Source organism: Rattus norvegicus, chromosome 2 (assembly GCF_021556685.1).
Source record: "Rattus norvegicus strain SHRSP/BbbUtx chromosome 2, alternate assembly SHRSP_T2T, whole genome shotgun sequence".
Taxonomy (NCBI): Eukaryota; Metazoa; Chordata; class Mammalia; order Rodentia; family Muridae; genus Rattus; species Rattus norvegicus.
The window spans coordinates 26,335,971-26,352,937 of record NC_141535.1 but is presented as its reverse complement, the minus strand read 5'-3'; the positions used below and the strand labels follow the sequence as shown (position 1 = coordinate 26,352,937).

Below are 16,967 nucleotides of genomic sequence, written 5' to 3'. Positions count from 1 at the left end.
TATTGAAAGTTAGGCACAGGGCTGGAGAGATGGCTCAGTGGTTAAGAGCACTGACTGCTTGTCCAGGGGTCCTGAGTTCAGTTCTCAGCAACCACATGGTGGCTCACAACCATCTGTAATGAGATCTGATGCCCTCCTCTGGTGTGTCTGAAGACAGCTACAGTATATATATATAAATTAATAAAAAAATTTTTAAAAGGAAGTTATGCACAGGCATTCTACTTTGTTTTTTTTCCCCCTGTCTCTTGGATAAAATCAGAAAAGAACCAAATAAATAACATTCTGTTAAAGGAGGAAATAATTAAGCATTTGTTGGCAAGTTAATTTAATACAATGCACCCATTCCCTAACTTTGATATTTTAGAGGTACCCTGGACAAGTCATCCTTAAGTCAACCAGATTACGAGCAGCTCATTCAAGAAGAAAAAGCACGGCAAGTCCTGTGCCCTGTGAGGAGCAGTGTGACTCTCTCCCAGCAGTGCTGCAGGGGGAGGGGAAAGCAGAGGCGGGAGAAGGAAGAGGCCAGCTTGGGTCTTCACAGACAGCAGAACCCCGGAGCCTTGTCCAGCTTGAAGACACTTCATCAGTACAACTTGAATCCACCTCATTACCTCCTCGTGCTGTCACCTCTGAACGGCCTCCTCCTGAGTCAGCTCCACTGTTGACCAATAGTGACCCCGAACGGTGTTCTGTTACTATAGATCCTCTCCCAGCCCCTCTTCCTCCAACACCGCCCCCTCCCCCTCCACCCCCTCCCCCTCCACCCCCACCTCTGCCGGTTGCAAAGGACAGTGGAGCCACCACCCCTGCAGAGACACTGGAGAAAGATGCACTTAGGACAGAGTGTGGTGGGAAGGGAATCCCCAAGTCGGCCAGCGCACCCACAGCACACCTCTTTGACAGCAGCCAGCTGGTCAGCGCCCGGAGAAAGCTCAGAAAGACTGCGGAGGGTTTGCAGAGGAGGAGAGGTGAGTGAGCGGACCTGTCCCACTCTGCTGGAGAGTGAAGCAAGGGTGTGTGTGTGTGTGGATGGATCCTTGCATGGAATTCTGTGTTGCAAAGCTTAAACTATGATTTTTCTATTTACCATTATTTGATAGTGAACATTCAGGGTCACAGCAGAGGAGAATTCTTACCAACTCACAGCAACAAGTGTTCTCAAACATGAGATGCTAGTCCTGTTTTTAAAATGGCCTCTGCCATGACATGTGATTAAGCAATACTTTTCGTGCTAGGTAAGAAGAGGTGCGAGGCCATTGGCAAGGCCATGTGTTTGGTCACAGTTTAGGATTGAAGACAGAAGAACAGGAAGCTATGTGTGCAACTCATTGCATGCCCCGGCATGCATCAATAGAGAGATTTCTAAACTCATTTCCCTGGCCTTTAAGGGACTTTGAATTTGCATGGGGCAAATAATGCAGAGCAATTTGCATATTACATATTGATCTGAGAATATTCTGTAAAATCTTTCATAATACAATCTGAATGGAACCTTGCATGTGAAATAACTGAAAAAAATCCACTGACAGTGAACCAGCATTAAATTGTGTGTGGTGGTGTGTTGGTGTGGGGGGGGACTGTGGGGGTGTACGGGAGTGTGTGTGGGGGTGTGTGGGGGTGTGTGGGAGTGTGTGGGGGTGTGTGGGAGTGTGTGTGGGAGTGTGTGTGGGTGTGTATGGGAGTGTGTGTGGGGGTGTGTGGGGGTGTGTGGGGGTGTGTGTGGGGGTGTGTATGGGAGTGTGTGTGGGAGTGTGTGTGTGGGTGTGTGGGGGTGTGTGGGAGTGTGTGTTGGGGTGTGTGGGAATATGTTGAGGTCAGAGTCTCTTGTAATACCATTCGAGTTGTTCTCTGCCTTACTTATTGAGACAGTTTCTCCCTGAACCTAGAGCTCACCATTTCAGATTGACTACCTAGCCAATGACCCTGCCCCACCCCCGTCAGGCTCCACCCATGTCCTTGCATGTCCCAAGTGCTAGGGTTATAGGTGTGCACAACTCTGTCCAGCTTTTATATGGATGTTGGTTCTAAACTTAGAGCCTCATCTTGGGCATAGCAAGGACTTTACCTACTAAGGCATCTTCTGGCTCCAGTATTAAATTAAAAAAAGAAATATGTAACAAATCACTGCCCTACTTTGGGTACTATGGGGGTCTCACCTGTCGTATTAAGACCTATCATATTCAGCGTGCATTGGAGGTCACAAAATTTGACCAAAACTTTAAAGCTCAATAATCCTCACTGACTGTTTTATCTTTTTCAAAGTGAGCTCACCCATGGATGAAGTGTTAGCATCCTTGAAGCGTGGTAGTTTCCATCTGAAGAAGGTTGAGCAGCGGACTCTGCCTCCCTTTCCTGATGAAGACGACAGTAATAATATTTTGGCGCAGATAAGGAAAGGGGTAAAATTGAAGAAGGTTCAGAAAGAAGTTCTGAGAGAGTCCTTCACGCTTCTGCCTGATGCAGACCCGTTGACACGGAGCATCCACGAGGCTCTGAGAAGAATTAAGGAGGCGTCCCCAGAGTCGGAGGACGAGGACGAGGCTCTGCCTGGCACAGACTGGGAGAACTAGCAGGTACACGGCCGCAGTCCTGGGCTGTGCTCGCTGATGAGCCCCGGCTTCCTTCCTGCTGAGTATGGGGCATGCTCATCATACGTGCTCCATAGCACGGATAATACATGTGTGCATTCCAGTTCTGACTCCAGAGCAGTGTCTTACTCAGTGCAGTGTCTATGTTTTAAAATCCTGTCCTTTACCCAGCATCCCTCTTGTGCAGTCAGGTGTAAGTGTCTCTAGTGTGTCACCGTTGCAGTTGTGAGGGCCTCTGTATCCAGTATCCAGGCTGGTCTGGAACTCCACTCGATTCTCTTGCCATCATGGTATGGATTACATGGTATGGCCAGCAAAGTGTTTTATTCATTTCTGTGTTTAAAGGTGTGTGTGGGGGGGGGGGGTTGTCAGGGTGGGGCATGCACATGTGCGCAGTACCCACAGAGACGAGAAGAGACCATTGGTCTTTAGAGATGGAGTAACAGGTGGTTGTGAGCCCTCTGCCATGTGGTCTAGGAAGCTCTTTCAGGTCCTTCTGCAGGTTTTTAAGAGTGCTTGACCAACCATTAAGCCATTTCTCCAGCCCCAGAAAGACTTACAAACCGTTTGTTTCTATCTTGCTCATTAAAATATCTCAAGTGTAGTTATATTCCAAGTAAAGAAGACAGTGTTCTTTTTATCATCTTGACCAGAAAAGCCTTTTTAACTGAATTATTCAAGTTAGTCTTACTGAATCTTGATCCTTTCTTTGCTGCCCAGAAGGGAGTTTTCTCAGGCTAGAAAATTACCAAGTTATCTGGTTATATAGCTTTCTACATATTTAAAATGGTTCACTCACACTATTGTTCTTCACTGTCTACATTAATAAGTTACAAACACCTTGAATCCCGTGTCCAATATAATGGTTTTCACACGCACCGTAATACTTGCAGTCTGCTGTTTGCCGGCCTCCCTCCCCCTTTTGAGGTGGGATCTCACCTTGTAGCTCTAGCTGGTCTGGCACTAGATACACAGATCACGCTGGCCTCCCTTCTCATCTGCTGCTGTATTGGTGAGTTCTGGGATTAAAGGCATGTGCTACCAAGCCCTGCGGCTGCTTATTAAAAGCTAATTATGAAGTGATTAGCACAAATCACACTTACAGAATAGTGATGATAGCGTATGCCATAAGCTAGTTGCATAGCTAAAGGACTGACAGCTACGTCCTTGGCTGGAATAAGGTAATGTGTGCAAAATGTACAGGGCATATGACTTTCTACTCTGAATAATTCTGTTCTCTGACAGACTCTATGGCATTTACTAAAACAGGAAGAGTTAACGAGACTTGGTTGTACTGTTAATACCCCAGCCATGTTCAGGAGGATCATGACTTTGAGGCCAGCCTTTATCACATATCTCAAAACAAAAACTGACGAGTGAACCCCAAAGAGGCAACACACTAGCTAGAGGAGATGCGTGTGTGCGTGCGCGCACACACACACACACACACACACACACACACACACACACACATGACAGCTATTATTTTTTTTAACCTGGGCATGGTGATACACACCTTTAATCCCAGCATTCAGAGACAGAAGAAGGACTCTGAGTTCAGTCTAGCCTGGTCTATATAGTGGTCTTCAGGACAGCAAAGACTACAGAGTTGTCTTAAGGGGCCTGCGAGAAAAATGTATTTTTAAAATGATTTTTAGCAAGGATGTATACAGGATAATTGTCCGTGGATGGGAGGGTCTGCACAGGATCCTTGGCTGTGTGTGATTCCATGAACTGGCCATAGGGACTTGGTGAGCCTGAATTCCGGCCTTTGACTCCAAATCTGCCGAGGTGGGTGTTTAGTGTATATGCAAGTGCACACGGATTGGGAAGACTTGGCACAATGAAATGGGAAGTATTGGGGGCGGGGATTTAGCTCAGTGGTAGAGCGCTTGCCTAGGAAGCGCAAGGCCCTGGGTTCGGTCCCCAGCTCTGAAAAAAAGAACCCAAAAAACAAACAAACAAACAAAAATATGGGAAGTATTCAAATAAATGATTACTACCAAAAGGGTTTTTACCTGTTCCTTTTGGACCTGGAGGTACGTTAAGGAAAACACCCCTCCTTGCAGCCCTCATCGTCAGCATGGGCCTCAGTCTTACACACAGGTCTAAAATCACATTCTCCATAATGTGTGATTGTGCATTACCTTCTCCCTGTGTTTTCCTTTATTGCTGTAATGTACGGAGACCCTAATTTTCAACCATAGCAGTGTTTCTGATTAATGTATTAATATTCAGAGACTCAAGTTGTCTTCCGGTCCTTTTCCAGAGTACATATTTGCATATCCTCTCCCCCTTCAGTGTCTCCTTTTGGCTTCTCCTGCTGCTTACCTGTGTAGCTCGCCCAGTCCCCACTGACTGGTTAACTGTCCTTTGTGTCCTTATTGCTACACACAACAGCACCTGTCAGCATTCCCATGTTGTCTTTTCCCATCCCACCAGGTCTTGCCGACACATAAGACAGGGCCTCAGCATGTTGTATAATTCAGCTGAGGTGATTTACATGGCTGGGCACTGAGTATCAGGACACTTTGTGAAGGGAGTATGAGAGGCTGGTAGTGTTGAACGAAAACCAGGGAAACACTGAGCAGATGTATGCCCTACATACCTTTAGAGCTCCTCTGAGAGATGACTGTGAGGTTTCCCAGAGATGACTGTGGCTAAGTGTCCCGCAGTAAGTAGCTTTCTAAACCTGAGACAGAATCATAGACTTTATGACAAGGTTCTAATTTGTCTCCTGTAGGGTCTTTCTCAAACTTCTAAGTATAACAGTTCAAAGAGAAAACTGCTGGTAGTCCTTTATAAAGGGAAAAGGAATACGTGAAATTGATCTCAACTTTTATCTGACAGGGGACTACAACAATAACCTTTCAGTATGCAATTGACATACAATTGTGAAATAGTTTGTGTGTGGTGTTTCCAGCTAGCACATCTCAGAGAAGGATCCTACCAAACCAAAATAGATGTACTGGGAAGACACTTTGTTAGAGCCTCTTAGTCTACAAATTAGTCATCTTCTGATCACATTAGCTGTGTTGAGATGCTCAGTGCCCATGTATAACTTCATTAGTAGAAAACAGAACTATAATACAGAAACAAGTTTGCAATACATGCTTGTTCATGTCTCTTTAAAGAATGGTTTTTATCCTCCTCCCAGCGGGCAGGTTGATAAAGCAGTCTGCCTCTGTTGAAGCTTAAAGACTACCATTTAATAGGTCCTACTTACTCTCCTAAGGAACGGAAATGAAAGTGAATCTAACACCCTCAATAGTGATCAAAATTTGTATTAAATGACTCTTGTTCTTACTACTTTAAGAATACAAACATCATGGGGTCTGGGGAGGCGGCTCAATTGTTAAAGATCATTGGCTGTTTTTTAGAGGCCCTGTATATAATTCCCAGTACCCATGTGGCAGCTTAGTGGGTAATTTCAGTCACAGGGATCTGACACCCTCTTCTGGCCTCTACAGGCACTGAAGGCACATGGTACACAGACATACTCATGCAGACACTCATTTACATAGAAAATAAAATCTAGTTTAAAAAATTATAAACATTTTTCTTAAAAGGAAATGCTATACCATTATTGTATAGATTACTATTGAAAAAATATTCATTGAAGATATTTCCAGGAGTATGAGGGAACAGACTTATGCTCTATATTTAAGAGGCATTTTGTTCTAATATTATATTATTTTGTTTGCAAACAGGTAACTTAACAGAGAGAAGAAAAATACCCATGGATGAAGACTGGCTCTGATTTTTTGGGGGAAAGTTTAAGCTCTTGGTCCCACAGTTGGATTCCATTAGATCCCGAGTCTATTGACAACATGGTATGACACACAAAAGGAAGGAGACAGGAGGTTATTACTGTTCAGTCACTCTCCTCGATAGTGCTGACGTCAGCTTTGTGTGCAATGTTCCTGACTGCAGTGAGAACAAGCGCCGGGGGACGGCTGTTCTTGCACATTCTTTTCCCCGTCTGCCCACTCATAGTCTCACCGTGGCCAGTCGTGTCCCTGTGAATTGGGAGAGCATGGGGTTGGCGTCCTTCTGCTGTGCAGGCTGCTTGGGATTCATCTTCCAGGGAACTGAGAAGATGCTTGCTTGAAGCACAGCTGCTTCTACACCAGGTTATAGAAGCAGAGTGACAGGCTGACGAAGATGTTTATCAAGGTAGTTATGGTCAGGAATTAAAAGAAAACAACACGAAATGCACTTAAAATGTCCACGTCACTCACTCATCTCCAAAGGAGATGTTCAGTACCTGAGAAGCCAGTGGAGATAGATGCCTATTGTGTGCACTGAAACATGGCACATTCTAACAGGGCATATTTTTAAGAGGCCACAGTCTTACATTTTGTAAGAGTTTGAAGTTAAAATTTCCATGCTTTTAAAATAGCGTTTCATAATTCTGTATTTAGAATAGTTTGAATTTTATGTGCGTCCTGTTTATGAGAAGCAATGCTTTGTAATTTGATAATGTTACTTTTAGTCTTTTTGTTTGAACTACTGCTTGATTACTATAACTCATGACTTTCCTATTGAGAATCAAAAATCAGGATTCAACAGTAGGGATACAAACAAATTACAACTCTTTGTATCATGCACCAGTTTAAGGTTTATTGCTGTGCTCCTGGTGGGGAGCATGTGTTGAGTAAAGGTCTGGAAGGCAGCGGGCGGTCCCGAGAGCCTCCAGCCGTTATTTCACCGTCTTTTTATTCCGCAGCTAGAACTTTAGGAGAGTGTTTGTTGCTGTGACTAAGTCTTTAAACTTACATGGGCAGATCCAGTGCTGGCTTGGCTGTGTCTGTAAGGGTCCATTTATGAGTGGAGCTGGTGCTGCTTGTCAGTGCGGACATGCCTGTAGGCAGATATGCAGGACCCGTTTCAGCACATTATAGTGTGTGCTAATGATGGAGGAGGAATTAAAATACCAAAAAGAACTTCATTCTTAGAACATTCTTCCCCAGCTTTGCCCACCTGAAAGCCTCGCAGTGTCTGCCTCCAGGAACATGGCTCCCTTCTTGTCACTTTTAAGAGATGTTTCTCTTTAAATTAATTATGAAAAATATTCTTGTAACGGGTTATAGAAAACCAAATCTTTGCACTTAAAACATTCATGTTTATTGATGAGACTAGTAGCATTTACTTAATGTATTGGTTTTAGTCCTAGCATAATTCCCACATCTTGTCCACAACAATTAAAGCAGCTCTGACAGACAAACCTCATTCCTAGAGGAACTCTGTGCCCTTTATACCCCGTAAGTACCAGAATGTGTCTAACCCAAAAGCCATTGGCTAGATAAAAATATTTGAAAAGCTTCAAAACTTAGAAACTTTCTAAAAGTCACCTATCATCCATGCACTGTAACATTTACAGACCTACCTGTCCGTCCGTGCATTGTAACATTTACAGACCTACCTGTCCGTCTGTCCGTGCATTGTATACCCAGGAGCTCAGTTACTTGCTTCTGAGACCTGGCCCTGCTGTGTAGCCCTGGCCAGCCTGGGACGCCCAGGTTTGCCACAGCCCTCTTCTCTCGTCTCTGCTCTCTGCCTCTGTTACAGGCGTGTGGGGGGGGGGGGGGCTGGATTTTTTTTTTTTAAAGATTCATTTTTAAAATTACTTTGAATTATGTATACAGAGGCTCTGGCTTGGTTACTGGGAACCAACCTTGGGTCTTCTGAAGTCATAGTGCATGTTCTTAATCCTAGATCCATCTCTCCAGTCCCATTTTTTTAAACTTCAGAAAAATCGGGAGTATAATTTAACAAAAGCCATTGTGTTGTAATCAGTTTTAGCAGCAGACGCCTAGGCTTTGTAGGTGGGGATGGATGAGGACAGGGAGCACCTCTGAGCACATCCTGACATCCAAGACACAGCACGGAGCCTTCAGCCTGTGCTCGAGGAAGTGATTTCCTCCCAACATGCCATTCTCTGCCTCGGATTCTTGTTCTCAAACTGGAGTGCAAGACCTCATGTTCCACCTCTAGCATTGCTTCTTAATCCTCAAGGAAAGATTTTTACTTCACAAAATCACACACACTGGAGTTATTCATCATAATAAAATTTAAAATAATTCGTATACATTATCAAATCACCAGACAAGTTCTCATTAATTAATTTAAAGTGGCTTTAGGGCCCCGGAAAATGACAGTAAGCATGGTGTGTTTTTCCTCCCATCTTAGTTTCCTAAACACTTAATAAAACACAGAGCTGCTGCTTCAGTTTAGATGCAACCGGGAGACCAGAAGTGATGAGCTCTGGCCTCACAGTTCATTCACGTCCTCAGTTGTCATGGCGTCAGCCAGTGTGTCCAGTTCCTCGTGTACCTGCATATTTTATACTGGAGATGGGAAAGCAGGAGATGACTTGGGATGCTCAATCTAGTGTTATTCTTCATACTTGAATGTCAGTTTCAATATTTCCCTGATTCAACCCCAATTATGTACAGCAGCCAGTGTACTATGTATAGAAAAGGCATCTCTCGATTCAAAGTCCTCATTGCTTTTTTAGCAGTAAGAGTTGCTGGAGAATGAGGACTTTTAGGGGCTAAGCAATGACCCTGTTTAAAGAGTGCTTTATATGGGGTATGAAGTTCATGAGACAGCCTGAAAACAATCATTCCTTACTTGTTCATTGTGCACTTAAAACTTTTTTGCAAAAATCTTTCCTTTCCTTCCTGAGATAGGTGTAGCCCTAGTTGTCTTGGAACTCCCTCTTTACACCTCAAACTCAGGGATTTGCCTGTCCCTGCCTCCTGAGTGCTGGGACTAAAGGCTTGTACCACTACACCTGTCGCAAAATCCATTTTTAAAAAGATACTGGTGTGGTGTGGACTCTCCTCCAGTGAACACAGACTCTACAGTGCGTGTGTTCAGAGGGTTCTCTTCTATAAACACGAATGTAGAATCATTCTTGGTGCACAGTCCTAGACTGTGGTGAGTTATGCAGACACCACACACTAACAATTAGAGTCCAGGAGGACACAGCATGGCAGCCAGCACCCACATGGCATGGGGTGTTGATGCACTTGCATTCTCTGGACACCCCACCCCCAGGAGACTTCTTTTTGGAATTCATTCACAGAATGTGATATTTGTTTAAACCAGTGCTTTTCACCCAGCTTTGTAATACACTCACCTCCAGACCCCAACCTACAAAGTGACTTTGGGTCTTCGTTGGGCCTGTCAGGGAGTTTCGAGTTTCTTACACTTCACCAGGTAAAATAGCTAAAGATTGACAGGACATTGCAAACAGTGCAGACAGCTTAAGATGCAGTGACGGGGAGCAGACACGTTTAAGGTTTCTGCACTGACTATAAATGATTATAGAAAGGTAAATGTGCGTATTGAACATTTTCTTTGTGCTTGGTGTTGCCAGTGAACCAAGACTTGAGACGGCAGAGGGGGAGAAGGCAGAAGCACTTAGTGCTGAGCACGCTACGCTCATGTCCTACTACTGGAGTAGTCAGGCCCGAGCCTTCCTGTTGGTTAAAGCACATTCAAATCCTGCCTAATTGCTTCGAAATATGAGGCAATGGTATTTTTTAATCCTATAAAATAATGTAATTTAAAAGGTTTTCCTAGAAAATGAGTTTATATTGTTATCTAAACTATGCTGTGTGTAAACAGAAACTTAAAAGTAGGAGGCAGGAGAGAAGGAGAGAGAGAGAGAAGAGAGAGAGAGAGAGAGAGAGGACTCCACTAAATGTTCCCCGAATTAAAGATGTACTTATTTTAACTTTTTTGTTTTGCCCACAGTAAATGTACAATTTGGCATGTGTATGATGATTTAATGGATTGGGTTCCAAGTTTATGAGTGCACTGTGTCTTCAGAGCACACTCACTGGGCCTCTGTAAGGCGCATGCACAGAACATGCCTGAGGCTGCATGCTACAGTCCTCACGACTGCTGCCTCACGCTGACTCCCAGCCGTTTGTTCTGAGAGGAGGGGAGTCTCATTTCATCTGTGTCTTTGCAGATTCAGTTACAGTGAACAGTGGCTCAGTTTGGCATTGGAAGTATGTAGGAAAGATCTTGAAATGTTTAAAAACAGAAGGTGTGGATGTTGAGTTTTAACAGGAGGAAACACTTTTCCTTGCATGTTGTATGTAAGTATGTAAGGGGTATGATGTGGTATTTTAGGTTCTCCGTGCACATTCCACTGCCTTTCCTGTAAGTCTTTGCAATTACTGGTGGCATCTCCCTTCTGTGTGGTTTCCCCTTCATTTGTGTGATATAACAAGGGTTGCATCCTCTAGCAGTTTCTTACAATGTCTTTGACACAATCCCCACTGCCTTGTTGAATCTCTCTCTGTACTGTATGCACTGCCAAGTGTGAAACCATAATACATAGTTTATTGAGAAAGGGAAGGCTGCATGAGTAAAACCCACTGGGGCTAAAGGAACCGACACGTTCTTTTCACCAGTTTTGGGTAAGTGAGAATTACAGTGGCAGACTGACTCACCATTACTAGCTTTGTACAATGTTATAAAGGCAGAACACTATGCACTGTGCTTGGCTTCACAGATGGCTTTCCCACCACGACATTAAGTGGATTGTCCACAGCATACTATAAATGCCATCTCTTGCAAATTTATATACCCAAATACGCTCAGCTAACTCAAGTGTTAGCAGTATAAGCAGACTCCTAAACAGGCATTTATAGCAATACTATGAATCTCCATCACTGTTGACCGCCGCCTTCTGCTCCTTAGTGCAGCCTTTCTGCATCGTAGTTGCCGCGTTTCTTACCTCTCACACTCCTGACTTCAGAGTTAAGTTCTTGCTCACCCAGTGTTGCACTCACCTTTCGTATTGTACATGCAATGTAACAACACAGTTTTGGTGCTTAACAAAATTCCTTTTTTCTTTAATAAAGGATATTTATTTGAATTAACTTGATTTTGTTTATTTAAATACTATCACCAGTAAGACATTTATTTCAAAATGGAGCATAGCAACATTGTGCAATATTAATATTTTATTTACTTCCTGCTGCCTAATACCTTGACAAGAGGCAGCTTGGGGAGAATGCATATTTTGGTTAGAGTCAGGGGAATAAGTCTGATGGCCTGGTCAGGATGAAGAGCAGCCTTGTGTTCAGATTGCTTCCTCCTTTCGACTCAGTCCAGGAAACCATGGAATGAGGCCTACAGGTTCACTGTCTGTCTCTTCCTCACTTACAGCGTGGTATTTCCGGTGCTGTGTTCCCATGGTGATTCTAGGTACAGTAAGGTTGATGATTCAAGAAGTTACAGTCACGTGGACTGTGTGTGTCCACTCTGAGCTCTTCTCCCCTGGATGCTGTTGTAAAACAGTCATGGCAGCTTTACATGTACACGGATGAAGCTCTAACACGTTTGCCCAAACGTGGAGATCTTTAAATGTCTTCATTTCAGGAGTTAATTCATGATGATCTAAATTGAAAGAGATTATCTTCATGCTTGGAAATGGATACTAGAGGCCAGTAGACACTGGCCAGTTTCTGTCATAATAGTTTAGTAGCAGAACAGGTAAAATCTATTTATCCCCCAAGGCCATGGAACTTGGACTGGCAACACGTGTTTTATGTAATTGAATGCCAGATTATGGCAGAGTTTGAGATAGGAGTCTGAGGCAGAAGGCAGAAGGTAACCGTCAGCTGCCTGGGCTGTAGCCCTGCACAGCGCCCTCTGGTTCTGAGGTCAGGTTTGTCCACTTGGCAGCAACTCCCCATGAGTGGATCATTTTCATGCTGAAACAAAGACCCAAAGACCCGAACTCCTGACAGCCCAGGTTGTCTGGTCACTCACATCCTTCTCTTTACTATTTGGCCTCCCATAGTCCAGACTGTGACCCTCTCCAGACACAGGCTATTGTGTCTGCGATACGGGGCTCAGCTTTGTTATCTTTGGGCCAGGACATAACTCTACAATCCCCCTCTGTCAAAAGAGGTGGCCATACTGTCCTGTGTCCCGGTACCTGGGAGGCAATTCTTAACTGCTCTGACTTCCTTTCTTATTTCCCAAGGTTTGGAAATCCCTGGATGCAGGACCTCTCACTCCCCAGCTCATACCTGGGCTTCATGATGGCTGCGCCAAATCTCCCATCCTCCCATTCTTGCCATGACTCAGTAACTCTTCTGGATAGGTGGTTTTCTTCTGGCCTGCGGCTCTCCAGCTATTTAACGAGTTCTTCATTTGGATCTCTGATCCAGAAATGGTGTCCCTGTCAAGATAAACTCACACCCGTCCACCTTTCCCCACCTTGCACAGTTCATGACCTGTTGCCCGTAGACCTTGCACTTTCTGCTCACAGCCGACTCTCAGAGTCTTACCAAAGTTGACTCTGACTTCCCATTTGGCAGGAAAGCCATCCTCTGGTCTCGACCTTCATCTTTGAGCTGTTCTGTGGCACTGGTTTCCATGTGGTCTCTCCGCTGCCTTCTCTCTCTCTGCATATTCTGTAGTGAGGTCAAGCCATGCTCCTCCCCGATACTGCACTCTGTGAATTCCAGGAGGCTGACAGTCTCTGCCGTCTGCTCCTGTGTTCCTGAGCTCTCTGTAGACTTTTATTGCTGGAGCTCTTAAGCAAAGCCTCTCTTCCCAACAAACAACTTTGAGCAACTTTGTATGTCTCATTCACCTATCCATGTCTTAAAGCTTTTTAAAGTGTCTGAGCGCATGTTCTCACTTGGAGGTGTTTTACTTAAAGGGAAGGTGTCCCTCGCAATAGTTCGAGTTCAGGGAACTTGATTACCCTCACCTGTCCTTGCCTTGTGAGTGGTGAGGTTATAGATCCCTGCTCCCATGCCTGGTCTTTATGTGGAGACACAGAGGTCTTAGGCAAAGTGAGCTTATTAGGCTGGGCTCTCACCCAGAATCACCAGTGCCTGGTCACAGTGAGGATGGTGTTTGTACACTGACCACCTCAGCATGAATCCTTCTCTTGCTGCCTTCACAAGGAGCCATCCCTGCAGACACCTAAGTTTGCACTTCCAGAGCTGACATGTGACACCATCTGCCTGTGACAGCTGGATCCAGCAGCCCTAGCAAACCAAGGTAGTATCTATCAGGTTTCCACGATGGTGTCACCAAAGGACCTTGGCCTTTTTTCAAGTCTGTCCCATTACCTGACTCAACCTGTGTGACATCAGTTGTCCCATTGAGTGCCCTTGTTTCTTTCAGATGAACCAGGTAGCTAACTGTACCCACCAGATGAGAAATGCTAACATGGGTCTCCTGTCTGGGGCATGGCCCTCTGCTCAGTCAAGTAGTGGAACTGCCTGAGGTGATAAAGACTAGGACACCATGGCTGCTTCATCTGAGTTGTTTCTGTTATTAGGTAGACATGAAAGTGAGGAAAGAGAAAGCAAGACACTTGACTGGGGGTGGCTGTGTGCAGAATTCAAAAGTATCTACCACAATTAACAGTTCTGCTGAACTTTATAAATATTTTAATATACCAAATTTAGGAGACAGAGTTAAAAAAAATTAAGCACTTAAAAATGTCAATAGAGAAATGGGAGGAAAACCAGTACAGCACCTATAAAAGCAGTTAGCTTCCGTAGTAACTACAGTTTACTAATGGTTCCACTTTAGATCAGCAATTCCAAGTGTAGACACGGACTTGGAGTACAGTGTCACACTACTGACGGCACTAACAGGCTCTACAATACAGGACATCCACAAAGACAGACATGATGCTCTCCTGAGACAACTGTGTTGTGGATGACATGTGCCTGAATTAGGAGACGAGTGTGCTATGGCAGCAGTCTGTAATAGCCAACAACGAAAGAAAACCCAATGTCCTATCAGCAAGTAAGTGAACAAAGTGTTCCTAAAACATGAATGTACTTAGTGGGGGACAGTTTAAGAGAACCATTTGGGTGAATCCCACAAAGAGCAAAACAAAGCCAAATGTCTACTTGACATGATTCCAGTAAAGTTAAAAACACACAAAACTATAGTATTGAGGGTATTATTCAGATAGTAAAATGGTTGTCATAGAAATCACAATTGTGGTCACTGTTGAAGCAAAATACCAGGATGCTGACTGATTGAGGCTCTCTGTAGGGTGTCACATTGCTAATGTCTCAGATGGTTGTTTGAGAAGGGTTTAGTAACCTGTTTGATTAGGTCTATGCATTTTAGAAATGAGTATTGCACAACGTGTCTTTAAGGTGGTTTTAGGGTTCTAAAAATTGCTTCTAGAATTCAGTTAATTTTTTTTCTTGCAAAATAATTTGCATTGCTTATTACTAAAAGCACTGGGAACCATATCTAGCTGTCTAGCTGCTTCACTGTTTCCTTAGCTGGCTGCTAGTGAGCCAGATGCAGCGCCCTGGCGGGAGTAAGCACAGTGCAGGCTTCTGAAAGGAGTCTGTACTGTTTTAACTGGGACTCTGTGTGTGTGTGTGTGTGTGTGTGTGTGTGTGTGTGTGTGTGTGTGTGTGTGTGTGTGTCTATGTGTACTCTTCTGCTGTCAAGAGTATTTTTTTTAATGTATATTTCAAGTCTCGTGGGTGTGGTTTTTAAGAACAAAGCCACTGCAGTGTTCCGGTGTAGAATGAGGATCGAGGACTTGCCTAGTCTTGCCTCTCAGGATGTAAAGAGCGATGGAAAGGTCTGTGCATCTCATTATTGAGAGCCCTGAAAACATGACTATTGCTTATCATTACCTGGAAGGCAGTTTAGAAACAAAAATGTCCAAGACTAGGAAGATGTCCTGTGAGTCTGAAAAGGCAACAGTTACTGTTTATTCCCTTAATACTGAATATCAATCTGGCTTGTTTGTATCACAAACACTACTCAGTTTGTCACATTTTAAGTTAATAAACGACAGTAACTTCAACTTTGTGGAAGGAATGGAGTGCAGTCGTGCACACACTAGTGCATCTTTAAGAGTCTCCTGTACAGCCAGCCCCAAAGAAAAGACTATGGGTTGATATGTGGGGAGGGGAGTTGGTTAGATGGCAAAGCTGGCTTCCCACACCATTGCTCTACCCTAAAGCTACCATCACACTGCAGTCTCCAGTGTTCCCAACACAGAGCAAGAATGAGCTACTTAGAGGCACTGTCAAAGTTCCCACAGCATGGATGCAACCAAAACAGGAAAAGGAACTAACAGAAACAAACAGAACAGTTTGGAAACTGGGAAGGGGGTTATAATCACTTGTCTCCAAAGAGTAGAAATACACCCACACATGAATTCGCAATGAACACTTAGAAGTCAAGTCTGTGACTGTAAGACTGCCGAGGCTACAGACTCAGGCTTGGAACCAAGCTTGGTCACACTCCTTTATCCCTAGCAAGAGGATGGCTGAGCCGGTGGCGCTCTAAGTTTGAGGCCAACATGATCTATGTAGCAAGTTCAGTCCAACTAGGACTCCATAGTGAGACCCTGACTCAAAAATCAAAGTGACACTAAGTGAAGAAAGGAAAGCTGGCCAGAAGTAAACAATGGACAGTCGCGAGGGTTGATCCACGGGGATGCACTCTTTCTTGCCTGGAAGATGAGAGAAATGGCAGGGAAGGATTTTCCCAAATGTTCCCAGATGGTTGGTAGGAATTCAGGGTGGCCTTGCCTTCCGGTAGAACAGCAGTCCCCAAGGAACAGCCCAGCATTACCAGGACTTCAGGAACTCCCAGGAAGAGCTATAAAGGACAGTACTGGTTACCTGAGTGAGAGACATTTTAGTTGAGAAGTTGGTGGAATCCAGTGATGTCTATAGAGTGAAGTAGAAGAAACTCCATGAATATAGTTGTTCAGTTGTAGAGAATTGGGTAGGGTGTGTTTAAGGTCAAAGGCATTCGCTCGCTCATGTGAGGCTAAAAGAGATAAAAAGCCAAATAGGAAGCAGTCACTGCTCCCACCTCTTAGTTTATAATTAAGATGCTAGAGAGCTAGGCATAGAGGCACCCAGTTATGATTCTAGCACTCAAGGGACAGGAGAATCTCAGGTTCAAGACCAGCCTAGGCTACATAGCAAGACTTCAAGAAAAAGAAAACTAGGTGCCCCAAAGGTTAGATGAGGCAGGAAGAATATGCTCCTTTGCCCCCCATACCTACCCTAGTTCTCCATGGTAGTCATAGATCTGCTGTATTCATTGGAGTTTTCTGGTGACAGTTTCTCTTCCCCCTCTATTAAAAAAAATTAAAAATAACCATCACCAGTAATGGGATCCTACTGGTTCACATAAGAGGAGTTGTTTTAATGCATATTTACCCCGTAATTTGGTAACTCAACAGTGTTTGTGCATCCAGAGACACCCACAGAGAAGCCCAGGGAGGGCTCTCCCCTCACAGTAGCCATCACAGTAGAGAACTGGACATCTGTAGCACCTCCTGGCCTTAGACGGCAACTGTCTCGGGCATCAGGAAACCCTGAT

General features: G+C 44.3%; 1 protein-coding gene across 2 annotated transcripts in view; it reads left to right on the top strand.

Moving 5' to 3' along the window:
• The window catches only part of Jmy (junction mediating and regulatory protein, p53 cofactor), a 64,838-nt gene extending 53,344 nt beyond the window's left edge, over window positions 1-11,494 (top strand). For both annotated transcript variants that reach the window (NM_001433238.1, XM_087633675.1), the window contains 3 exons: window positions 365-968; window positions 2,263-2,573; window positions 6,299-11,494. In NM_001433238.1, the coding sequence (NP_001420167.1) occupies window positions 365-968; window positions 2,263-2,570 (912 nt within the window). In that variant the 3' untranslated portion in view covers window positions 2,571-2,573; window positions 6,299-11,494. The remainder of the gene's footprint in view (window positions 1-364; window positions 969-2,262; window positions 2,574-6,298) is intronic.
• The last annotated feature ends 5,473 nt before the right edge of the window (window positions 11,495-16,967 follow it).